At 35.5% G+C, this 27,412-nt stretch overlaps 1 protein-coding gene across 2 annotated transcripts; it reads left to right on the plus strand.

Annotated features, from left to right (window-relative positions):
- Nucleotides 1–861: 861 nt before the first annotated feature.
- BACH1 (BTB domain and CNC homolog 1) lies at nucleotides 862–26,352 on the plus strand. 2 transcript variants are annotated; one of them, XM_081950036.1, is made up of 5 exons: nucleotides 862–1,078; nucleotides 14,035–14,332; nucleotides 18,638–20,008; nucleotides 20,925–21,131; nucleotides 23,579–26,352. In XM_081950036.1, exons 2-5 carry the CDS (start codon nucleotides 14,093–14,095, stop codon nucleotides 24,038–24,040), a joined length of 2,280 nt encoding a protein of 759 aa, XP_081806162.1. In that variant the 5' UTR covers nucleotides 862–1,078; nucleotides 14,035–14,092; the 3' UTR covers nucleotides 24,041–26,352. The 2 variants fall into 2 exon arrangements, with proteins under 2 accessions (XP_081806162.1, XP_081806163.1); XM_081950037.1 differs by lacking the exon at nucleotides 862–1,078 and adding an exon at nucleotides 2,352–2,414.
- Nucleotides 26,353–27,412: the final 1,060 nt, after the last annotated feature.

Consider the following 27,412-nt stretch of genomic DNA (forward strand, 5'->3'; position numbering starts at 1 on the left):
TACATTAGTCATGACATAGTTTTCTAGGGCTATAAAATTTATCCTGCACATATTATACTGGCTGTTCATCATCAACTTACTGTTTGTTAATGGTTTTGTAGCTTACTGCTGCTACAAAACAATAAATATTACTGCATTCATTCTGTTCGTCATTTGTATTCACATTTTTCTTTATAGAATTTTGATAACTATGAAAACTGGAATTATATTTAAAGCTTCTGTGAAAGGTGATCAGGGGAAGAGTGGTATAATTTTTCAATAGTTACTCATGTTTTGCAAAGTAGAACCCCAGTTTAACACAAATATACTCAGACAGATCTTGTTTACAATATTACATTGTTTACAATATTAATATTGCTCTGTCGTTCCATTGCAAACCAGCTTATTGGATCCGGACCTACAGGAACCAACCTCCCTCTTGATCTGCTGCCATCATATAGATCGTCTTCAAGTTCCTGAAATCTGAACAAGCCTCCACTACTCTGCAATGTTGGAAAGTCAAGCTAAAATACAATTGTAATGCCCTTTGGCCATACTTGAAATATTGAAAATCACATCAGCGCAGAGCACAAAACCTGGGAAAAAATATACTGCTGCCATAGCTTCGGAATATGTTTACCCAGAAGAAAGCAATTTTCTTTGATTCCCCTGCATTGACTGACAGTAACCAGGAGTTCTGTATTTTCCGCAGAGGGGAAAGGCAATCAAACAACTCAACAACCCCAACCGACGCGTTTACGCAGAACTGGCCGAGTAACCCCGCCCATTCAGAAAAAAAGCCGAGGTCTCAACCACGCCCAGAAGGCCAACGAAGTGGGGGGGGGGAGGCGGAAAGCAAAAACAGGCACATGCGCGCATGCGGGGAAGTTTAACGCCAGGGAAAGGAAGGGAAGGAAGGAAGGAAGGAAAGAAAGGAAAAGGGGGGGGGGGATTGAGAATAGTGATGTCAGCTGGAATCGGCGTCCAATCGGCTCCGAGAGGGTGGAGGAGGCTGTGATGTTGTCACCTGACTGTAGTCGGTTGACCGAGAGCCTCGAACGAAGGCACGGCGGAGCTGTCCGAGGAGGAGTGTTTTAAGGTAGGAAACATTCGCTTTGGAGAACTCGGGCTGGGCCGGAGTAGGGGACGTGGGGTTTTGGCGCGCGGGCAGAAGAGGCTCCCTGGATGGCCGAGGGACGGAAGAGAAGGGGAGGAGAGCGCAGGCGTGCATGCTATCGGATCATTACACTGCCTGCCCCTCTGCCTCCCCCCCTCCCTTCTCGATTGGCTGGGAAAGGTCGACCCCGCTGCGGCCCGCTGAAGAATGGGGAGATGCGGCGGGGAAAGGCGGCTTTCAGCAGATGGGATGGCGGCGTCCGAGGTTTTGTGCGCTTGTGGTCTTTCGGATGTCTGCTGGGAGCAACGACACCAGTGAACTGTAGAACAGCGCGTTAATATATATATTTTTAAATGCCAGGATTGAGTTACCGCGCGTAAAAGAACTTCGATACTGCGGAGGGTCATATCTATGGGATAGGGCCGTTTTGAGTCCCCTTAACACAACTGCGGGAGGAATTCCTAGGGAGCCCTTTCGACTGTAAACGAAGCGGATGCGGCTACTGTGTTGTGTACAGCCTGGAAAAGAAGTAGTAAACCCGCCACCTTATAAACAGGATTAGTGCAAATCGCTGTCTGAACAAGTTTCATTCAACCCATTTCAACTAGCTTGGGGACGAATACGATCAAATCAGCTTTGATGGGCATGATCCTAAACACGTTAAGTTTCAGTTCCGACAGAAGAATTAGGCTGCTGCCAAGTGAGCGTATTGGTCGTGAGAAGAAATTTTTATTTTTTACACAAAGAGGGAGCAATTTGCCGTTTTCTTAAAAGTTTGAAAAGAAACGAAATGAAATACCGTCATACTAAATGAGCACTCTGCAATGGGATTGGAGCTTGGAGATTTTTCTGAGAAATTGGTATATAGCAATAACTAATTCAAGAACCTGGGTGCCAATTTAATTCAATTTTGAAGAAAACAGCAAAACGTATACGTAGTGGGAGAAAATAATAATAATAATAATAATAATAATAATAATAATAATAATAATAATAATAATAATAATAATAATAAATATTTATTTCTTAGCCGCACCCTCTCCCGAAGGACTCGGGGCGGCGTACAACAAAACATAGGAAATAAATATACAGACAAACATACATATACCAAAAACATATACCGAGACATATACAAAACATATACTAGGAGGAGGTGAATTGGTAGATAAAAACAAGTAAAAACACAATGTTTAAAAACCCCTAAGTAAATTGGATGCAATTAAAATATCCCAGATAAAAACCCGTCAGGAGCGATAATGTGATTGTTTAAAATAATCTGATGCTATATGATATGGAGATATGTTCAATTGATTTATAAGTAAGTGGGGGCTCAGAGATTAATTTATATGATCACTGAGTCACAAAGCTTCAGTATGTTTTGTAAAAAAAAAATAGCAGATTCATGGAAAATTTGTGAAGATAAACAAATGTAGGAACCACTTCCTTGCATTTCTTCACTTTTCCATATCACATTTAGCAGTTTCAAAAAAGCATTTAATTCTGACAAACCATATTTTGAATGTCCCCTATCTTTTATTATTACTGAAATAATAAATATAAATACAATCTTGCTTAGATAGGCAATATGTAAGGAATACTTTGTTGTTTACAAAAGAATCCTAAGACAGCAAGAGTTTTCTTGAATTGGTACTGACTGTTGATAAATGTGAAAAGAGAGATGATTCAAGATTTCATCTTGGATTAGCATGTCATCTTGGCTTGTATTTGAATGGATGATATTGGAGGGCCAATAATTTCTAACAAGTGATTGTACATAACAAACAAAGATCTGCCCAGCAAAATGTTTGTTTATTAAATTTATTTGCTGTGTATTGCACAGTGGGACTACTCTAGATATATTATAATTCCATTCTAGTCAGGTGCCCAATATTCCAATTTTTAATGAGTGTATCTGAAGGTGAGTGCTGGAGACATTCTGTTGATATACTACCTGCCTTATTATTAAACCGTCTCTCATCCCAAACTGGACAGCAGAATTTGAAAGCAAAGAATGTGTTTTGAGTAATTCAACATAAAAAATAGCAATTCTTTTGTGAATTGCCCAGCATTTTATGGACTTCATAACATTTGTCAGTCTCTTCTATTTATTATTCTATCAACTTATATTGCATATCTCATAATTGCACATTTGGATGATGCATGTAGCATTAAAACCAAACAAAAATGCAATGGAATAAAACAATGGCAGCCTAGGCCTAGCCCAAGTCCAGTCATGAAAGCACAAAATACAAATCATAAGTACACATAGTGTTTTATTTTCTTCATTGTCTGCATAGAAATAAACTGTATATGTAGGAATTTTTTTGTACTCTTTTATTATTTTATCATTTTGAATTTACTAAGATTTGCAAAACTACAACAAGAGGACCAATTAAGATAGTTTTAAGACAGTGAACTAAATAAAAAAATAGGGTTTTTCTACAATCATTTTTTGGCATTGATGTTTTCCATTCTAATAGAATAGTCATTTGGAGCGTTTTCAAAAGTTAACATCCTATTATATTTTATCTCAGAAGAAGAAAATTCAAACCATTATAATTATCAAATTTCACACCACTTTGTGATTAAATAATTTGTATCCATGCTATAGGGCCGTGATGGCGAACCTATGGCATGCGTGCCAGAGGTGGCACCCAGAGCCCTTTGTGGGCATGCGCGCTGTTGCCAGCTGACCTTCTGGGTTCTGTTGCACACATGTGTGCCAGCCAGCTGCTCTCTTTCGGGTTCCAGCGCTCCAGCATGCGCACTCCAGTTTCAGCACTCGGTGCCGAAAAGGTTAACCACCACTGCTATAGGGAATACCTCAACCGATTAACAAAAAGGATGTGATTTTAGGCTTGTCTTGTCCAGCTGATATTTTACTGCTTACACAGGAATATGCCCTTAAGGTTCTTGGAGAAAAATGATATGTGTATTTGACCATTGCTCTCCTTTAGTTTTAAAAGTCAGTGGGTGGACTGGCTGAATAAATAGGGATAGTGGTGAGTTCCTCATTGCAACAATTCCTTTCTGCTTCAAAAAAGAGGTAGTAAAAAGTTTGATTTTTTAAAACTCCTGACCCCGTTCCTTGCCCTCATATTATATCCAGTTTCCAGTTTATATATTTGAGAAAATATGCTGCATATAACATATGCAGATATTATACGGTAAGGTCTAAGTTTATGTTGAAATCTGACAGACAGAATTTAATCCTATTGACTCTACTAGATATCTCAAAACCCTTCTGGACAATAAACTAATTATTTATTAGTTTATTATTCTAAACTGCCTGGTTGAGAGAAAATTTATGACACTAATGTACAGGGAACCAGCCTTATTAGAAGATTAATTTCAAAGCTGATTCCGAAGAATCCGTTTCAGTGCAAAATTGTGTTTCAATTGATTCCACATTTTATGCATAAGATTCAATGTGTGCATGAATAAATGGAAGTAGTTACTTGGAATTTAATGGTCCAATATTATCTGTCCCTATATTTATTTTCTATTAGCTTCCAATTCTGTCATTAAATACAAATCACTTGTTGCAATTAATCAGAATTAATGGTGGGGGATTGTGTGGAAAAATATAAACTGAAACCTAATCATGATAAGAAAGGGGGATTTGGTCAACATTGTGGAATAGATTTTCAATTTGGACTGAATGAGGTTATTATATTCCTGCAAAAGAATCAAGTTCTAGTGAATGTACTGTACTTCAGGATTCAGTTTGAACCTGTGCATTTTGGAACCACAGAATTTATTTATTTTTTACTAAGATCTAATATGACAAACTGTATTTCTATATTTCTGTAGGATTTCATACCTACAGAATTGTAGGTGAAATTATAAAGGTGCACATAAATATGTTTGATAGTAGATTGCAATTTCTTTTTAAAGCTGTGATTAGAACTGAATATGTTTTGAATAGATATTTTGACCACGTACTTAAATTTTGCATAAAGTAAACAGGGTACTTCCTGGACACTTTTTAGGATTATTTACTAGTTTTTGAAACGTTTTAGATGCTTTAAGGGTTGTACTTAATTTAATGAGTCAACTCTTTAAAGCAGCTACACATTTTTTCAGGTTTATGTGAACATCTGAAAAATGTTGAGTTGTGTTAATGAATAGCAGGGATGTGCTGTGTTTGCACAAGGTCTGAAGCAATTCATTTTCAAAGTATGCCCTATTTGTGATTACTAATAATTCAAGCTATAAAGTATTTACGATAAAATCAGTTAAGAAAAGCTACATTAATTATCTCTTTAAAAGCAAAACAATTACAAATTATGAGATTAAAGATAAGTGTAGCAATTAATCTTTACAAGTTCTGGAACTGTTTGACAGTTAAGATTTGTAAGAATGGTATTTTTACTAAATATCATTACTTAATACAAAAATAAATGACCCATTTAATAACTGATGTTGCTTACTTCCTAATGAATTTCATATTATTTTAACCATCTGGATTATCCTTATGCAGAATGTAGAATCAAAAGTATAGATTAGAATGTACTTCAGAGGACATCTAGTCCAACATTGTTCGATCAGATTTGCTAATATGTATCAGATCTAGCGTCACAGCTTTCTAGATATATGACGCCTACTTCTATGGCTCTCTCAGTAATTCCTTCTGTAGGCTAAACACCTCCTTTGATAGTTCTTCATAGGTTGCTTTTAGTTTCCACTATTTTGGTAGCTATGAAATTACTCTAATTTGTTTAGAGTAAACTTTTGTTCTCAGAAGACGACTGAAATAGGGCAATTAATTCCTATGATCTCTTTTGTTTTAGTTAATGAATCCTTAAATATTGTTTTTCTTTTTAGCATCTGCATCGCACAGTAGGTTCATACTCAACTTATCCACATCCTGTTCATAAATATGACTGCCAAGTTAGATTTTTCTCCTTTTACACTTGTTCCTGACATTTTTTCTTTCTTTCTATAGATCCAAAATGTTACTTTTATTTCTATTAAATTTCACTATTTTAGCCCACTATTCAAGCCCATCTAGATATTTTTAAAATATTTTAAAATGTTAGCTACTGTTCCTAGTTTTGTATCATTTAATACCCCTTCAAATACGATTCCACATAATCATGTAGCTTATGTTTACTATTTTATTAATGGGGGCACTTTGCTGAGGTCAACATGCAATACTTTGGAAGTCCACGACTTAATGAAGCTCGTAACTTCATAAGATAGGATTAGTTTGATATGTGAGCACCAAATCTATGTTGCTTATTAATTAATGCATCCTTATCCAAACATTTACATATATTGTTTAATAATCTTGAGGACCTTGCCCACCATTGATGGTAAATTGTTAAATTTGTAATTTCCCCAGTTCTAATTCCTGTTGGGACAATGCTTATTCTTCTGTACTATATTATGGGATCTTACCCATTTTGTAGGCATTCCCAGAAATTGCATTTATTCTTCGAACAACTCTGCTTGTTCGTCTTCTCTTTTAGGATAACTGAATTTGTTTAAATTAAATGCTTTTTTCTGTCCTAAGCTACTATTCTCTCTTCCCATCAGCGGCCTAGTAACAGCCAGGTAGATCTTAATTTCTTTTTTGAGAGAAGACAAATGTGAAGTAGGGAGTTAAGACATTCTGCCTTTTTGCTTTTACTTGTTATATACCCCTTTCTATTCATAATAGACCTTACAACCTCTTTGTCTTTCTTTGTCTTTTGACATATCCAATAAAGACTTTCATTGCTTTGGGCATTTGTTACCAGCATCAGCTTTATTTTGTACTTTAGCCTATGTAATCAATTGTTAAAGTTTCTGATTACCTTGTCTTCATTTTATATATTGTTCTCATTTCCTATAGATATTCCTTTTTCTTTTCTACATTTACAACTACAATTCTAAATACAAGGCTGTTTTTTTTGAGACCGGCAAAAAAATACAACCCCTACCCGTTTATGAGATGATGTCTTCCTATGTAATGATTTTAGGCATAGAACTTATGTTCAGGCCTTCAGTGCTTACAATTCTTTAAATTCTATGCTCAATGTATCCATATTTCATATTAACTGTTTAGCAGGAAATGAGGAAAGGCAACCTTATTTTTCTCCTATATTATGGTAATTTCTGTGTTGTGTTCTGGAATAGGGGTTTATATGTACTCTTTTCTTTCCTGATGAAGTTTCTAGTATTCTGCATGTTTCCAATACATGGAAATATTAATATATTTTGAGATAATTTGTAGATATTTTTATGATTGCACATATATCTTTTATTAAAAAGACCTTAAAGTGGTATAGGGGAGAAGGGGCGGTCTATAAATACGAATAATAAATAAATAAAAAATAAATAGACCACCACATTTATATACTTGTATTACAACAGTTCAATGTAATAGATGAGGTTAAGTAACTAGCCCAGTGTTATTCACTGAGTTTTACATGAAAGTTGAAAGCTAGGTTTTCATGTCAGTCTGACCTCCAGTCACTTAAATAATTGTTATTATATATATATATATATATTTGGGAGTTAAGAACAAATTGTATTTTGTCTCTTTTTATATTTCAGAAACATAACAGTTTTGCCATTTTAATCTGTGCTTTTTCCCTACTTAATTGTGATATCCCATCTTCCTTTTAAGGGAAACATACATTTTTTTAATTTTCTACCTATTAATTTATATTCACAGTAAATCCACAAAGTAGGTTAGGTTGAAAAATTTAATGACCCTTATAGCTGAATGTGATTTCCCATGCATTAGTTGGACACTTTTACTTACTCTATCACACAATTTTTCCCTTGAATTGAACACATCTGAAATGTAGATAGTGATGTCTAATGAGAAATCAGATATTTTAAACCCATTAGTATATTCTAGATTTTGCAATGTAGATTGCAGTCATGCAGTGACTGTCTTCCAGTAACAGAAGGAATTTATTAAAAATATGTTTATGACATTTTATGTATAAGGAGAATAAGCAAAATATTTTTTTAATTTCAAATTATTTGTCATATTGGCTGACTGCATTTAAACTTTAAGGTGGTACAGTAGCCAAGTCTGTTTTTCTTTTTAGTAAAATGCTGTTTCATGCCGTGTCAGCATAACATAATGAATCAGCAACTCTTAACTACTGCTAGCACTCAACTGGAACATATCTATTTGTCCATAAAAGGGAAGATGGTTGGAGGTGGGGTTAGATATTCAACAGTCATTTAAGGCTAATGCTTGTTGTTTATCTGAATTTATAAAATGAGCATTTTTTTCTCATTATGAAATTAATGTGCTATGTCTCTCTGTGAACATCAATTGTATCACAAAGAAAATATTTTTATCTTAGACTTTAAAAAGCTGCTGAAATAAGTACTTTTTTGTACTAATTTTGCTACTGTTAAGTAAGATTTTATGACCAATAGTTTCTTGGGTTTTACACAGTTTGGCAATGAGAGAACTTTTTCCCCCATGGGCAGCAGTACTAAAAATTCATCAACAGTTAACATCCATCGACTTTTGGACAAACAGAAGTGTAAAAGGTGAAAAGAAGATCAATTGCAGTTCTGGTGTGATCTGGATATCAAGCTTTTGCAATTAGGCTTACTGAAGTGTTAAATCCTACTTTTCGTGAAAGTTAAAAAACATTGTGAAATATTTATAGAAACCTATGTATTTCTCAATATAACTTGAATAGTTTTTTTTAAAAAAACAGAATAGTTTACAAAAGAATGTGCTAAGCTTTGTAAAACATAAACAAAAGAGAACTGCTCTACAGAAAAAAAGGGTGAAACTGCTGATAATTGTGTAATCTTGGCAGAATATCTGATTGAGATTTTCTTCTGAACTGAATGATTCATGGTGAATAGATGCATAATCTTGCAATGCAACATGCTTGTTCAAAAAAGAAAGCTAATATTTAAGCTTTCCAGAGGTAGTCAAAATGTACAATACTTACAATCAAATAATAATATAATAATATATCATACTATAAAATTTATATGGCCGGCCACCATCCAAAGAAGTGACTCTGGCCAGTGGGCAGCATACAACAATGAAGTAAAACAATAAATATAAAGCAGTCATTATTAAAAATATAAAAACAATCAAGATATTAAAAAACTAAGAGCAAAGAAGGGAGTAAATATTAACTTCAGTGATGGAATCATCTTTATGTTACTTATCCCATGGGAGCTTCTGATGATCTATTCAGGTCTTGAGGGAATTCCAGAACATTAACAGGGATGGGATTAGCCTCACTTTGGGAGAGAATGTTCCATTAGCCATGCCAGACCTGCCTCCTAGAGCCCACCAAGTGTAAGTCCCTAGCCAATGCAATCTACAGCATGCCCTCTCTATCAGATCTAATGGGATGAGCAACTATAATTGAGGAAAGGCAGTTCCTCAGATAACCTGGTCCCATGCCCATGAAGGGCTTTGAAGATTAAAACCAGCACTTTGAACAGGAACCAGAAGCAAACTGGGAGCCAGTGCATCCTACACACCAGAGATATGGCATGTGCTGTTTTGGAGGTACACATAACTGTCCTGCAGCCAACATTCTGCACTTGTTGAAGTTTCCAGTTACTCCTAAAGGACAGACCCATGTTCATTACAATAGTCCTATCTGGAGATGATTATGAAAAAAGCAATTGTGAATAGAGCATCTCAAATTAGGAATGGGTGCAAGTGGCACACAAAGGAAGCTGTAAAAGGCTCTTCTAACCATAAGTACGACCTGCTGTTTGAGCGAGTTGTGAGTTATCCTCCAGAAGCCCCAGATTGTGCATTGGATATGTCTGGGCAGTGCAACTCCATCCAACACTATAGATGACACAATCCTAGAACTATCAGGCTGCAAAACCCAAAGCCATTCAGTTTTATGGGGTTCAGCTAAAGTCTTGTTCTCCATCCATACCCTCACAGCTCCAATCACTGTGGCAAGACATTCACAGAATTGCATAATTTGTCATATAATTGGTTATCAACAAGTGTATCGATATCTTACCCCATGGTGATGGATGAATTCACGCAGCAGTCTTATGTAATACTAGCTGTACCCGGCCACGCGTTGCTGTGGCCCAGTCTGGTTAAATGGAAAAGAAAGAAAAGAGAAAGCGCAAGTTTCTAATATGTTTAATTTCACAATGCTTGTGGGTATACAATATTTTTTGTTGTTCCGTTGTCTGTGCAGATATAGAGATTGTCTGGTTTGCCGACTCTAGAACATGCAACATATAATTGTCCATGTGAGAAACAATTTTCAATTGCTAGAAAGACGTTGGGCCGGGCACATTTACCAAAAGCATGTGAAGAAAGAAACATTCCCAGGGTGGTTCCCTCCAGGCAGGGCCATGCCGTTACCAGCAGCGGCAAGGTTCGTGAGGGTCTTGCCCACCTGGCAGGCCCTGCCACTCATTGCACCGGCCATGGTTATCAAAAGCCAATAGGTCAAGTAGTTTCACAACTCTCATCCTTCTTTTGTCAGGGGTCATCCAAAATTTATCTTGTGTTTGGAATTTTTCTTTATCTCAGTAATGATAACTGCAAGATCTCATATTTTTCTAGATTCTTCTTAGCCTTCTCTTCCAGTTTTTATTTTCTGTAACTTAGTAGAAGCAGTATAAAAATACAGAAAACATCAAATCACTTGAGAATATGTGGTTTAGCAAAGCATTCAATATTGTTTCTCTTTCGCATCTAAGAGACTGAATATTCAGTTTAAAGCAGGATGTGGGGCAGATTCTAGATTTTGCATCACAGTTACCTTTAATAATGGTGGCAATGTCATGGAGGAATGAAAGGTCCATGTGAAGATAAGCATGAAAGTTGCAGTGCTCCAAGTTGTGGCTGCATTGCGATAGAACAAAATTAAAAACATTGAATTTGTTCTGTTTTATCAGAAGAAACCTTGAAACACTTTAGAGATTCTGGGCAGTGAAATTCCAATCTAATTTGTTTTTAATCTTAGTGTTATGATTATAAATCCATACTACTGATACCAGCTAGTAATATTCCAGAAAAATTGGTGAAAGGTCAGTTAACAAGAAAAACACACTCAGTCACATAAATCCTAGGCAACAATGATAGAATAGAGAACTATAGTCTCAGACATGGAACCTAGTTCAATTAATTTATTTACTGTATTTTTCGGACTATAAGATGCACCTAGCTTCTGCGGTGGAAAACACAAAAAAATATTTGCAAAACAGCCTGGTCAGCTTCAGCACAGCCTGATTTAGCATGAGCAGCTGATTGGTGGCTGGATCGGCCTCCCAGAATACTGTCGATCAGCTGCTCCAGGCTGCAAGATCACCACCGCCCATCGCCACTTCCGCGTGCCCCATTTTTGGGCCTCCACGCATCTTGTTTTCATTCTGGCAAATGGCAGCAGTGATAGGCGGCAGCGGTAATCCCCACCACTTGGAAATGCTAAAAACAGGATACGCGGAGGCCAAAATTGGGGTGCACGGAGGCAATGATAGATGGGGGCAATGGGCAGTGGCGATCCCTGCAGCCTGGAACAGCTGATCATCAGTATTCTGGGAGGCCGATCCAACCAGGTGCTTGTGCTAAATCAGGCTGTGCTGAAGCTGACCAGGCTGTTTTCTGTTTGCTGCAAGGAGGCAAATTGCTGGAAGACAGAGGCTGAAGGGTGGGGGATGGTGTGTGGGCGGGGCTTCGACAGCGTTTGCTCTATAAATGATTTAAAAACACATCACAATTGTTAATATAATGAAATGGTTAGAAGTAATATAAAGTATGGTTGAAGATGTCAAAGAATTTGAAGTTAATCTGCTAATATGTATGTAATAATGATATTTTGATATATATAAAATAAGAGAGAGATGTAAGACTCCGGGGAAGTACCAGCTTCCGTATGATGTAGCTGTCAAAATTTTTCTCCACATTTATGTATCCTTTTCCCCAAAATATTTGAAAAAACCAATAAAACTTTTTTATAAAAAAAAAACATTTGCTCTATAAAACGCACAGACATTTTCACCCCCTTTTTAGGGGGAGGAATGCATCTTATAGTCCAAAAAATACGGTATAGTTTTTATCACTGAATGAGACAGTGGTTTACACTATATTATATTCTCTTTGTTTAGTTGTTTAAAAACCAAGCCTGTGTTCAGATGACTTTCATCTCCCAAATGATTTTTCTTTCCGTTTCTATGGTATATAGGATTTCTTTTGATATTTGTAAAGGAATTGCTATGCTGGCTGGGAAAAGGAATCAATGAATAGATAGTATGGATAGTGAAACAGCATGCAACCTGCTCCCATTGGGTACCAGAGCTCACCAACATGTACTGACCAGTATCGTTTCCATAAGTCCTGGGCCCAGCTAAACTATCACAAATTGTATTTTCAGATTTTTAAATGCATCCCTAAAGTCAGCATCAGCAAGAAGCAAATGGATAGCCCACATGCCAAATTTATCAACCATTTCAGTATAAAGTATTTGCAAATAGTCATACAGTATAATAGTCAAGAGCAAGAGAATAAATTTTTCTTTTTGAGCTTATTTGTCCATTTATTTAAGAGAGGTCATTCTGCTCCCCTACTTTTTTCCCTTGACAAACCAGTTTGTAACATTGCATTGTAGTTCTACTTGCACAATTTGTTCTGTATCAGCAATATTTATTTATCTAGGATGATGCAGAAGGGAAAAGTGGTTCAACTTGCCTATAAATTGAAATATGTCTTTATAATTCATGTGATGAAAAGGCAAGTGCAATTTTTTCTTGATGGGAAAAACACTAGTGTTATTCCATAACTATGTTTGAAAGAACAGGAAAGAAAATGAGTGGGTATGACTTTTATATATCTTCAGTAGAAAATAGAGCAAAAATGCTCTTCCCGTATCTGGCATTTAGATAGCTTATTGATAGATTTGTGTCTCACTGATCTTCATTTAGGTTTAGAGAGTTCCGTCAAGTGGTACAATTCCTGATTAGGTTCTGCAATTCTGTCTGGCAATATCTGTTCATGATGAATAGATGGAAGAAAATGCATTAAAGTGGCTTACTGTTGTTTCATTTAAGTTACATTGTACAAATGAGGTTCTGTCTTATAAATTGTTACAATGACAATTGACCTGCCTGTTTCTATCAATTCTATCCATAACGATGCATCTACACTGCGCAGGATTATCATTTCCCACATAGCCTTAGCGATTTTGGCTAGAAAATTCTGCTCATGTAAAATTGTATTGAAGTAGAACTAAATATGAAAGACTGTTTCACTTCTCAGTGTATTCTCACCCAATATTACTCCGTTCTGCTAATTCTAGTTACCACTTCAGAATTGTGTATAAAGTACTGCATCTGTTTGTATCAAAGTGAGTGTAATCTGTAGTATGACAATAAATACAAGCACATGTTACCTTTTATTGCTACACAACTAACTTAGTGCAGAGGGTGAAAACAGGAACAGCTGATAGTATTAGATAAGGTAGTTCAAAAACAAATAGGGTGCAAACAAAGGCTTATGAAAATTGATCAGACTTTGGAGATGTTTTAAAAAACAAGCCTGTGTTCAGATGGATTTAAAAATAGAACACAGTGACATACAGTTATGACATCGATTTTATTTTTTTAAAAAACCAATAGGTTAACGTTATGAGGAAAGCACACCACATAATTAAATATAAAACATTGGAACAGAATAATAAAAAGTGCACTAAAATAAATAAAATGACACAATCTGATTAAATACAAACAGGCAGCGAGATTAAAACTGTTCCAAATTAAAAATGTTAACATTAGCAAATTCCTTCAATCTAAGGAAAGAAAAAATATTTTCTCCAATAGTGGTAATAATAATGAGAGGTTTCTCCAGACTATGTGCTCAAAATAGAAATGGTATGCTTTGACTTGGGTGATATTAAACTTTTGTGAAGTGGCCTTCACCAACACACTTTGTTGGCTTAAATATATTTAACATTTGTAAATTTTATTTATTTCAGATGTGAAGAGACGAAGCATGTTTTCCTCTGAGATCTTAATCAACGTTTGTTGTACAGAATGCCTTTAAGTGAAAGGAACAGTGTTGTTTTTGCGTATGAATCTTCAGTACACAGTACCAATGTTCTCCTTAGTCTTAATGAACAGAGAAAGCAAGATCTTTTTTGTGATGTTACTATCTTAGTAGAAGACCAGAGATTTCGAGCCCATCGTTCAATGCTTGCAGCCTGCAGTGTCTATTTTCGTTCAAGAATTGTGGGTCAGTTAGAATCAGATCTTGTAATAATTTTACCTGAAGAGGTAAGTACATTTGCTTGTACTTATACAATCTTACTTTGTACTACATTCAAAGTTACTCAGAATAATATGCATATCATTAGTAACTTAAAGTCCACAAATTGTGGCTAAACTGCATAGGCAAATACTATTTCTAACAAAACCGTGATAAATGTTCCTTTGAAGCTAGATAATGTTTCCCATCCAACACAGAATTAAGGAAAAGAATTAAGGAAAAGAATTAAGGAAAAGAATTAAGGAAAAGAATTAAGGAAAAGAATTAAGGAAAAGAATTAAGGAAAAGAATTATTATGGAAAAGAATTATTAAGGAAAAGAATTAATATTGCAGATGGTATTATTATTCATAAAATGTAAATACATACCCCACATACCTACTCTCTCAACAAACCAACCATTTCAGTATAAAGTTGGAACCCGGAAGAGAGCAGCTGGCCGGGGTGCAAGCGTGCAGCGGCCAGCTGCTCTTCCGGGTTCTTTTGCGTGCATGTGCACCGGCCAGCTGCTGTCTTCTGGATTCTGGCCACGCCCATGCATGCGCTGGAACCCAGAAGAGCAGCTGATGACGGTGCGCATGCCCACAGAGAGGGGACTGCATGCCACCTCTGGCACGCGTGCCATAGTTTTGTCATCACGGCCCTATATACTATAGCTGTTTATGTACCAGCATTTTTTACTTAAAGGATTGGGGCAACAGGTTTACTTTCAATTATGAAAACTTACATTCTTAGCCCAACCAATCTCATAGGTTGTTCTTGTGGGAAAACTTTGGAGTGCCATGTATAAATCTATTTGTCTTCTGAAATATACTCATAATTCTGTGCCATAATTCTGTGCCATATGAGCTGCTATTTTTAGTCACATAAGGCTTTTACGGGTTTTCAATGTTTAGAAAACTAATGATTAAACTACTTTTTCCCCCCTCAGTCAAATATTTGGAATGACTTTTTTTTCCTTAATAAGAAAATGGATGTGGACTATTGGTGTTAATGTTTGAGTATTTCTGTTTGACTTATAATTTCTTTTAGGAAAGAAAAAGTTGTTTTAATGTGTAGTTGTGTAGACTCCGTGACAGCTCTTAGTAGATTTTAATGGACTGGATTAAATAGCAAATCCTAATTTTGAATAAATATTTTGTATGGAGTTTTCCTCAGTACATAAACATGATAGTTAGGTCAGGCTTTTTAGACTACATGTAGCCCTGAACCGTTCATTTAGTGACCGTTCAAAGTCACAACTACACTGAAAAAATGACTTTCAATTGGTCTTTGCACTTACAACTGTTGCAGTCATATGATCAAAATTTAGGCACTTGGCAACCAGCATGTATTCACAACAGTTGCCGTGTCCTAGGGTTATATGATTGCTTTTGCAACCTTCCCAGCTGGCTTCTGACAAGCAAATTCAATGAGGGTACCTCAGGGGTCGCCACAAAGAAGAGGGAGTCAAACTATTTTCCAAGGCATATGAGGGTAGAACAAGAAGCAATGGGTGGAAACTAATCAAGGAGAGAAGCAACTTAGAACTGAGGAGAAACTTCCTGACAGTTAGAACAATTAATCAGTGGAACAGCTTGCCTCCAGACGTTGTGAATGCCCCAACACTGGAAGTCTTTAAGAAGATGTTGGATAGCCATCTGTCTGAAACGGTATAGGGTTTCCTGCCTAGGCAGGGGGTTGGACTAAAAGACGTCCAAGGTTCCTTCCAGCTCTGCTATTGTATTGTATTGAGGGAAGCCAGACCGGCTTAACAATGGTGATTTGCTTAACAAGTGTGGCAAAAGAGATAATAAAATCAGGTGTGACTCACTTAACAACAGTCTTGCTTAGTAACAGAAGTTCTGATTCCAATTATGTTCATAAATGGAGGACTACCTTTATTAAAAAGTTTTAGCTCAAAGTTTCCGTTTTAATCTTGTTTTGCATTTCCATGACTGGTATTTTGGAATTCATATATAATCAAAATACATAGGCTCCATTCACAGGTTTATTTTGGGTTTCGATAGTGCAATTTATCTATTTGAATTTGTTAATTTGTGTTTTGTATTTATAGAATCTTTTCCAAAAAAAAGGTTTCTCAGCTCTCCTCCATATGTTGTGGAGGAACCTAGTAAGGAAACAAACTTGAAATATCATTTGAAAGTTTATTCTACATTGGCTTTAGAAAGACGTTTGAATATTTTTTTTGGCAAACTATTCTAAAGAGCCTTGAAACAAGTGCAATGATTTTTTTTAGTAGAAGTATCTTGTTATATATATGAGTTTATTATATAACATATACATAGAAACAAAGATAATAAGGGAAGGAAAATGAAAGGAGAAGGAGGTGCAAGGTAGGAAAAAAAGCAGCACCTTCCAATTTTTTTCAATGCAGTAAAATACAAAGTACAGTTACAATCTTGTACATGTATATGTATATGTATATGTATTTGTGTTACAACCCCTGATATGCCCAAATATGGGAGGGAGCTCACTACTCCCCCTTTCTGTCCTTCGGCTCATTACAGAAGACCATCCAGGCAGAAAACCATATTTTTATTTTTAATGTTGCCTTTGCTATGTTTGTGTTGTATTTGCGCTGATAAATAAATAAAGGGAGACTAGTATAGATCTATTTCAAGCTATTTAGCTCTCATTCTAATCCCAGTAAGGGTATGGCTATCTGATGAGAGCTAAATAGCTTGAAATAGATCTATACTAGTCTCCCTTTATTTATTTATCAGCGCAAATACAACACACACACACACATATATTGTAAATGCCAGCCATTTCTATAACAACAAACTAATCATCAAAACCCAAAATCAAAGTTTCCTTTTTTTCTGTTTCCAACATAAAGTCCAGAAGTGGTTTCCAAGTAGAAACAAAACTAGATACATTCTTTTCTTTAATTAACACAATTTTCCCATCTCTGCCACTCTTATCAGTTTTTCCATCCATTCTTCCATGATGAAAATTGCATATATACAATTCTCGCTGCACTCAACATGTATAATAACAAAAGTAACAGTTCTACTTTTTTTCAACCTAAAAGAAACACTTCTGGTTTCAATTTTATACATGTTTCTGAATTAAAGTATAAATCTGTCCAGAATGTTTTTTGCTTTGTCACAAGTCCACCAAAGATGATTACAAGTACATTGTTTACAATTAAACTATGTAACAAACATTTGAAATAACTTTGCATATTTTTGATAGTTTCTCAGGAATTATTGCTTCATTTTATAAAAGTTTTCTTTTAAATTATAATTCAGTGTAAATTATAGTCTACTCATTGACCTATTTTCCTATTATTTATACGTTATATTATAACCATTTTTTAAGCTATGGAATCATACAGTGTTTTTAACATACTCATTTTCCAGATCAGAGTAGAACAGCGATGGCGAACCTTTTTTGGCTCGCATGCCACAAGTGGGGGGAGCGCAGGGGGGTCGTGTGCGGGCGTGCCACACCCATAATGCAACGCGTGACCCCCCCCAGTGTGCATGCGCGCACAACGCGCGACCCTCCCATTTTTACATGCTTTTTTTGCCCTCCCCAGGCTCCAGAGGCTTTATAGGAGCCTGGGGAGGGCTAAAAGAGCCTCCCCCGCCCCCCGGAGGCCCTCCGGAGGCTTCAGGGACCGTCCGTAGGCTTCCCTGAAGCCTTCAGAATGCTTAAAACCACCCTCCGAGCAAACCGGACTTCCGGGTTGCTCGGAGGGTGGTTTTAAGCGCTCTGAAGGCTTCAGGGAAGCCTCCGGATGGTCCCTGAAGCCTCCGGAGGGGTGGGAGAGGTTCTTTTCGCTCTCCCCAGGCTCCTATAAAGCCTCTGGAGCCTGGGGAAGGTGAAAAATAGCTTTTAAAAAGGTGAACTCAGCTGGCCAGCGCGCGCATGCGTGCTGGCCAGCTGATAGGGCAGCGCCTCGCGTGCCCTGACAAATGGCTCCGCTTGCCACTTGTGGCACGCGTGCCATAGGTTCGCCATCACTGGAGTAGAAGAATCTCTAATTGGAATAATCTATAAAAATGTATCATTAATTTTTTTGTAAGCTTTCATCTCTGATTACTTTCTTGGATCTCTACATACTAATATTGGCCAGAAATAAGCATAGGTCAGTTCTGCAATATGAAAGAGGATTTTTAGCTATACTTAAGCTTATACAAAACAGGCCAAGAAAGACCAAACCTATCCTTATTTCTGGACAAGTTAATTATTGTATTGTATTGTATTATATTTGTTCCATCTTTTTATATGTACACATATTCTTATACATAATCTTTTATCATTTTCATAATAAATATGCATGTCTTTTCTTCAACTGAACAGGTTACACTGAAAGGATTTGAACCTTTACTGCAATTCGCTTATACTTCCAAACTTATTTTAGATAAGGACAATGTGGCTGAAGTTTGCAAATGTGCTGAGTTCTTGGGAATACATGACATCGAAGAATCTTGTTTTCAGTTCCTTAAATTCAAGTTTCTGGATCATAAATCAGGACAGCAGGAATACCCAAAATCAAAATGTTGTAAACCAAGTTGTCAGAAACAGTGCAGTAAAATGGAAAGTGTCGATGCTAGAGATTTAGAAATTGATGAGGATGAAATCATGCAAAATGAATGTGCTAAAAATTCTCCACTGAAGGCATGCAGTGCGGAGCAAAATTCAGCAGTGTCCCTACTGCAAGACAGTTCTAATCAAATCCATGACCCTGTATCAGAAAAGGATCAGTTTTTTAATGTAGAATCCCTCTGTCCCAAATACAGGAAATTTAAAAAAGCTTTGGAGACTGATAAAATCCCTCTTGTAGAAGCCAGTCCTGGTATTAATGAAATTCAGGTAACATCTGGTACTACTATTCATCAGGCTGAATCAAATATTATTGGTGCTATACAAAAAAACATTGAATGTACAGTTGTGCATTCAGATGCAAAATGTGAAGATACTCAGGTAGCAATGGAAGAAAATGGAAATGGAGACTTCACGAATGAAATGGCTCCTCCAGTTAAAAGTGCTGAATGTTTATCAGAAAAGACAGATTCTCACTTTGTCCACCATAATTCTTCTGTGGCTACTCATGGACTTTATTCTGCTTCTTTCTTAAATGCATATGATCAATACTGCAATTTAACTTTAAATGGTGTGCAGAGCAATACAGTAGTTGAAAAAAATGCCATTGCTGTGGGAGCCGAAAATTGCAAACCCATAAGTGAAAACACTGCTGAGGACCCAACTCCAAAATCTAATTTGTACGAGCAGGGAAATGTGATCAGTACATCACCTAGCCATCGAAGCAGCGTGGAGAGAGAGATAGCAGAACAGTTAGCAAAAGGATTTTGGAGCGATGTTTACAACACAGATGCAGCATATCAAAGTTTGTCTCCTGCATTGCCAAAAGAATTTTCAGAACAAAGCTGTTCAGAAAAGAAAACTGAATGTCCTTGGTTAGGAATCAGAATCACTGACAGTCCAGAGAATGGCCCTCCAAGAACTTTTACAACATTGAGCTCTGTCACTTGTCCCTTCATCAGTAATCTCAGTACTGAAGGCACCACTGAAGTTAATAGTGGAGACTGTATTCCAGAACAACAACCTGAGCAATGTCCTTATTCATGTGTGATAAATTTGGAAGAGGATTCTGAAACGGATACAGAGGGTGACAGTGAATCCTTTTCTGCAAGAGAACAGGAATGTGAGGTGAGACTGCACTTACTTTTTCTTTGTTAAAAATGTGCTATTGACATGTATTGAAACTGAAAAGAAGATATCCCTGACATTATGGTAACCAACACAGTGGAAATTGAAAAAAAACACCATGAAAAAAGAAATCAGATATTTTTTTTAAAAATCCATTCTTTTTTAGACTGGGTTTTCCACCACTGGTTTTGCAGGGGGCAACATTGCTATGACTCAAACTATCCAAAGGAATAAATTTTCTGTTTTTCAATATTTTTGCTGAGAATTCTTGTACATTATATTGATGTACATATTTGTCAGTTTTAATATTAAAATATGCATTGGTTGTCTTACTAGAATCTTTCTACATAGCTACATATTCAGTTTTCATATTACCCTTGCATGATTTTTCGATTTTATGTTCTTCACTGAATCATTCTTTTAAGAATATGAATACAGTCTGCCTTCCTCATTTGTATATCTTGTATTTATAATTATAAATTGAGCAACTGGTCTTATATTTGTGGTGACTGGGGTCTAAGGATTTTACACACAGACTTTATAAATATATAAATAGAGGCAGGCACATTTTTTCACCAGCAACGACATTATTTCTTTCCAGTTTTGGCTTCCAAGGTCAGGCAGCAATTCAATGTGATCATGCTAATAAGCACGACTTAATTATTTATCTGTGGCAGGGAAATGGATTTTCACAAATCAAATATTTAAAATACTAGTGGGTTAATTACGTGTAACAGAATTGGGTTTTTTTAAAAGAAAAAACTATTATTGTGTTACGGAATGTTAGTGACATGACTTTGGAAAAATGTTTTGAAAGATGCACACTGAGTCTCATTTCAAAAGAATATGGGTTCAGAGTTTCAGACTTGAATGCTACTAAGTTGTGAAGCGTTAATCAAATATCTATATCTTCCAGGTAAAGTTGCCATTTAATCAACAGAAGATAATTTCACTCTCTAGAAATGACTTCCAGTCATTTCTGAAAATGCACAAATTGACTCCAGAAGAGCTAGATTGTATCCATGATATTAGAAGACGAAGTAAAAATAGAATTGCAGCACAGCGTTGTCGTAAACGAAAGCTAGACTGTATACAAAACCTTGAAACAGAAATAGAAAAATTGGTATGTATGGATAGTTTTGTTCAATGAAGATATGTTTGTTATATGTGATGTATGTTCTGACATAGTTCTCTGAATTTGCCAATTTGTTTGTTTCCCTTGCATTTCTATTCACTGTATTTGTATTGTTTTTTTATGTTGTGAACCATCCATAGTGGGCCTGGAATTAGTAGGTGCCAAAATAAAATGAATAAATAAATACATTTAAAAATTTGAATAAATCCTTGATTCTGTGTAATATTGACTATATATGTGGTTATCTTTAATTATGGTAAATAAACGTTTTGATTCTTCCTTCCCCTCTCCTTCCCCTATCTCAAGCTATAGGAAAATATTGAATATATTTTGCTTACTTGGCACTAGCTGAGTGTATCTGCACCTATTTAATTTGCTGTTTTATTATTTTCATTTGCACAAGACTTTTCAAAAGGTTTCTTGACTTATAATTCATTTATTGACAAAAATCTAAAAAAAACAATTGCTCTGAGAGAGCAGTTTCTCTAGATAATATGTATAATTTTATGTTTATTTTTTGTCTTTTACTAATATTTTTGAAGAAATTGCAAGATTTTCTGGGAAAACAGAATTTGGCCTACATAACTTTTATATGTTATATAGGGACACGGTGGCTCAGTGGCTAAGATGCTGAGCTTGTCGATCAGAGAGGTTGGCAGTTTGAATCCCTAGCGTCGCATAATGGAGAGAGCTCCCGTTACTTGTTCCTGCTTCTGCCAACCTAGCAGTTCAAAAGCATGTAAAAATGCAAATAGAAAAATAGGGACCACCTTTGGTGGGAAGGTAACAGTATTCCGTGCACCTTCAGCATTTAGTAATGCTGGCCACATGACGACAGAGACGTCCTCAAACAGCTCTGGCTCTTTGGCTTTAAAACAGAGATGAGCACTGCTCCCTAGAGTCGGGAACGACTAGCACATATGTGCGAGGGGAACGTTTGCCTTTACCTTTTAACTTTTATATTCACTTATGGAACGGATTCCATGGGGCTGACAGCAAAGTGACACCTTTAAATAAAGAGGTGCTGATGATACTTGCTACATTATATTATAGGAGTTAAAATTATCCCCATATCAAAGTTAAAATATTGACTGTTCAAAAAAGGAAGCAATTGTTAACATTTCATGTGCTTTTGTTGCTAATCAAAAGCTTCATCACATTTTAAAATAATATGCTAAATATTACATAAACAAGAAACAATGCCTTTGCTCCATATTATGACATTGGTTTATTGACAAAGTATTTCAATATAAAAACTTCAGTAAGTAGCTTTTTAGTGATCATATTTCTATCAGAATATATGAATACGTTTTTATTAGATTGGTTGCTAAGCATATTTCTAGAACTGCTTCAGAAATTTTCATATAACCCTGGATCCATGTAGTCCAATACTACTGACATGACTGGCAGCAACTATCTCGGGTGTTATACATTTTTATAGATAACAATGCTCAATATTGTTTAAGTACTAAGGACTGAATATTACTGCTTTAAAATTATTTAGATGTCTAAATTTGGATGCCTAATTTAGGGATATATAACCTCATTGAACTCTTTTTTTAAAAAAAATCTTCCTGATTTCATTATTCAAGGTCTGCAAGAGACGTGGTAGTAATGCAGTGATATCATGGGAAAGAGTATTCTAAATTTTGAGCCCTTCTCTCGTTTGGAGGATTTGCTTTTTTCAATAGTAAATTTAAACCTGTAATATTATTAAGCTCTAGCTTGCCTTTCATTTTGAAGAAAATGAGAAAGATTGTTCAACAATTATTATTTTACTTGTCACCAAATGTTGACGACCAATGAACTGTATGGTTTGTACTGTCCAATATTTACTCCCTTTTTAATGGTTTAGTTGTGTTAATACTATATATTCCTATTTTACAGTTAAGTGAGATTAATACTATGTTGAAAAGGAATTGGTATGAACAAGGTCCTTGATTTACAAGTGCATTTAGTGACTCTTCAAAGTTACAACGGCACTGAAAAAAGTGTCTTGTTCATACTTACAACCTTTGCAGCCATCCTCATGATCATGTGATCAAAATTCAGATGCTCAACAACTAGTTCATACTTATGACTGTTACTGTTCCCGAAGGTCATGAGATCACCTTTTGCAACTCTTTGACAAGCAAAATAAATGCTTATCAAAATCAGATTCACTTAACAACCATGTTACCAACTTATCAATTGCAGTGATTCGCTTAACAGCAATGGCAGGAAAGGTCATAAAATGAGGCAAAATTCACTAGAGAAATGTCTCACTTAACAACATAATTTTTTTTGCTCAATTGTCATAAGTCGAGGACTACCTTTACTCCAAGCAATCTTTATTATCACTGTTTTCAAATCCAAAACAAACTAAAATATAATTCTGCCTTAGTGGAAACCCAATATTTCAGTACCAAACTCAGAACTTCTCTGTTTTCTTGCAGCAAAATGAAAAAGAGAACTTACTGAAGGAAAAAGATCACATTTTGTCCACGCTGGCTGAGACAAAACAGAATCTAACAGGACTTTGCCAGCAAGTATTCAAGGAAGCAGCGCTGAGTCATGAGCAAATCCAGATTCTTGCAAAATACTCTGCCTCTGAATGTCCACTTTCATTTTTGGTACCCGAGAGGGAACAAGCAGCACCTTCTGATATCTCATCTACAGTACCATTGTGTGTTGAATTATCTGCTGGTCTTTCTGTTATATCATCTAATGATCAACATTCTAGCTATCAACATATGAAAGGAGGCTATGATGCAGGATACGATCAAGCACAAGAATTATGTCCAGTTCCTGTAAGGATATCAGAGAAAACACTGTGCTTGGAACAGTGTGTACAGAGTGGAAGTGGTATCACAGATTTTTGTCAACAAATGACTGATAAATGCACTACAGATGAATAATCCTTTTTAAAATTCAGCCTAGCATGATTGAGGCCTGAGTCGTCATGTAAGAAGGTAGAACTGCAGCTGCATTAACTTTGCATTTCATATCATCACCCTCAATCAAACCTAAATGTAATTATGGGCTTTTCTCTAATGACATGTAAAAATTATGCAATATACTTAGTGTAAAAGAAAGAAATCTACATAGTTTTATTATTCCAGATATCCAGTGCCATGGAAGGCAGTAACATTTGTTTCATCCACTACTACACATTTAGTGATAATTCCAATCTAATGTGTGTTAAGAATTCGATAATAAAACAAAGCAATTCAAGAATCTAAATCTTTTGAGAATATTAGGTCACTGTGCTAGAGATGTACTTAATCTTGACAGCTTGCTGTCCTTCCATGATCTCTAGATAAAAATATTTATAATAGACTATGTTAATTTGTGCTTCCTACTTAAAGTTTGATGTGGTTTTCATAAGGATAAATGAAATGATCACATACTCTGGAAGGATTTTAACTTTTATTATTAATTATGGGACCAAGTTGGGCATGTTTTGGGAAAATCCTCTTTTAAATAAATTACTTTTATGGGTAAAGCTAAATGTAGCTGTTCAAATTCAGTAGCTTACACTTCAGTTATAAAAATAAGCCACTTTAAAGCTTCAATAATTTTAACTACTAAAATAAGCAATTAGAACATTTTACTGTAGCCAGTACTGCATTGTATTAATTACAGAAAGTCTGTATAAATTCTGTAATAGTATAGTGCTCTTAATAATAGAAGCTTTATCTACCAAACCTCAAATACTTTTTCTGGTTTACAAAATTTAAAAGCCAATGGAATTCTTTGTTTCCTACCTCAGAACATATAAGTTTTTGTAACTGTGTTTGGAACTCAATCATCTTTCTGTGACAACTTTTTGCCTAGAATATTTACTATTTGAGAACCCTGCAATTTTCTCTGGTATGCTCAGATATTGGTTAAGTTTAGCAACCAATTTAGCCTCTAGAAAAGTAAGTTTGTATTTCTAATATATAGTGTCAATCTACATAGTAAATATTTGGCCAAATACACCATCCAAACAGTGCTACTAACAACCAGCATGTATTACAGAAAACTACACTACCTCATAGAGTGATTTCAAGATCATTCAAAGCTGCAGTGATGTTCACAAATACTTGTCACAAACTAGCATTAAGAATTACAACGCTTACAAACTTTTAACTTCATTGTGGAAGTTTTCCTCTAAATATGCATGAATTCTTTTGCATGTATTCATTTCTCTTTTGATCATATAGGGAATGAGTCCTTAAAAGCCTTTAGGTGGCATTATAGGTGTTGTGTGCATTTAATGAAACTTTTGCTCTTGAAGATGTGTTTCTTTTCTGAGAATCACGTTTTGATTCTTTAGGTCCACCTCATTCTTTTTTTTTTTTTTTTGACAAATCAGTTAACAGTGCCAAATCTGTTGGGTATACAATATAAAAAACTCTTCTGGAGAAGTAACAAGCCTATTTTGAAACAATTGAGATAGTTGTTTCGAAAGAAGTATTTGCTGTAAATTCTAAATTATATGTTTATATAACTGGGTTGGCTAATTTTGTGACTGAATTCATACAGTCTGGTGGTTGGGACTTCTGTCCCTCAAAAATGTATTGATAAGGTAAATGAAAGAATGGATCACTGACTAGGAAAGCAATGAAAAGAACCTTTATTGCATCTTGATTAAAAACCTCAGTGCTTGTGAATTGGACTCCCAGGTTTAATTCTCCTTTTTTATAGGAATTGTCAAAGTCTAATTTCTACTAATTTTGGGGTGGGACAATCTGAGGTAGCTTAACACCTAAATAGTTATCTCTAGGAGATTGTGTAAAGTTTTTACTTTGCATGCATACATTGTAAAACTGAATCATCAACTTGAAATACATCAGTTACAATATACAGTATAAGAAACTCAGGTAAAATTTGAAAATTCAGTTCTGACTTTGAACAATGTTTGCATCAAGGCATGTTAAAATAGTTTTAAATATTTTGGGCAGAATGTTAGAAATTCTAACCATAAAAACATAAAGATTGTATAAAAACAACCCTTAATTCCAGTTGATTTTTAAAAAAACTTTTCATAGTCCAGTGTTTTTAATGCAATAAAACTATCCTTTCTGATATCTTCATTTTTGTAAAAATTTGGCATTGTAAAATTGATGCATACCAACTGATTCATACTATTAAAGCAGAACTCTGGAAATGACATTATTTATACATTTATATAATATATTAAAGAAACAAATATTGACTTTGAATAAAACTCTTTAAAAGGTTACTTTTATATTTTGCAGTTATCATTTTTAAAAATAAATGTGTCTATTATTGTGCTATTTTGGTATTTTAAAGGTTGCTTTGAAGTTAAATATTTAACTATACAACACATATAAATAGGTAGGTGCACACACAAATCTAAGCATGCTTATTTCATACATTTCCTCCACTGTTCTCTTTGGGGGTTATAAGAGTTTGGGACATACTTTTAATGAGACAACTGTTCTTTAAATCATCTCAACTTGAGATCTTCATGAATTGCTTATTCCATATTTAAGAGCAATGTGAGATATAAAAGAACTGTTTCATGTTGATTTATTACAAGCCTCAATTTTGAGTCTGACTTATTTAACAATTGGAAATATCTGGAGAAGAAATGAAAAATCATTATTTATTTTGTTCATGCAATGTGGAATTGTGTTCGCTGAACAAGTGGCTAGAAGCAATTGTAATTTCACTTGGTCAATCTCTTATTTGGAAATATTGCTGTTTAGAAGTTTTAACTGAGCTGTTTCATAACCTGATTTTTATATTATACTGTTAAACTCTTGTTAAGATGGTTCAGAACTGGGTGGTCGAAAAATGTAGTGTTATCATTTCATATTATAGCTTTTACATTAATATACACCATCATAGAAATATTGTTATATGCCAAGCAGAAGTAAGTTTCATATATTGTTATCATATACCTTCTGTTTGGTATATAACAATATTTATATATAACAATATAAGAGCCGTGGTTAGAATTCAGTACTGCAGGCTACTTCTGACTGCTGGCTGCCTGCAATTTGGCAGTTTGAATCTCAGCTGGCACAAGGTTGACTCAGCCTTCTATCCTGCTGCGGTTGGTAAAATGAGGACTCAAGATTGTTGGGAGAAATACCATATGCTGACCAGGGATGGGTTTCAAAATTTTTTACTACCTATTCTGTGGGTGTGACCTATTTTGTGGGTGTGGCTTGGTCATGTAACTGGATGGACGTGGCCTACTTGATGTCACTCAGCAGGAGATGTCATGGATTGGGTAAAATGTGGTGAAGCTCACTTAATACTCTTGCTTAGCA

The sequence above is a fragment of the Natrix helvetica genome (genome assembly GCF_964273705.1).
Source record: "Natrix helvetica genome assembly, chromosome: 4".
NCBI lineage: Eukaryota > Metazoa > Chordata > Lepidosauria > Squamata > Natricidae > Natrix > Natrix helvetica.

Excerpts from the sequence above, each read along its gene's own strand:
- BACH1 (XM_081950036.1), top strand. The coding sequence starts at position 14,093 with ATGCCTTTAAGTGAAAGGAACAGTGTTGTTTTTGCGTATGAATCTTCA. Across the intron at positions 14,333-18,637 it reads TAATAATTTTACCTGAAGAG|GTTACACTGAAAGGATTTGA; the intron begins GTAAGTACATTT and ends TCAACTGAACAG. Across the intron at positions 20,009-20,924 it reads CAAGAGAACAGGAATGTGAG|GTAAAGTTGCCATTTAATCA; the intron begins GTGAGACTGCAC and ends TATATCTTCCAG.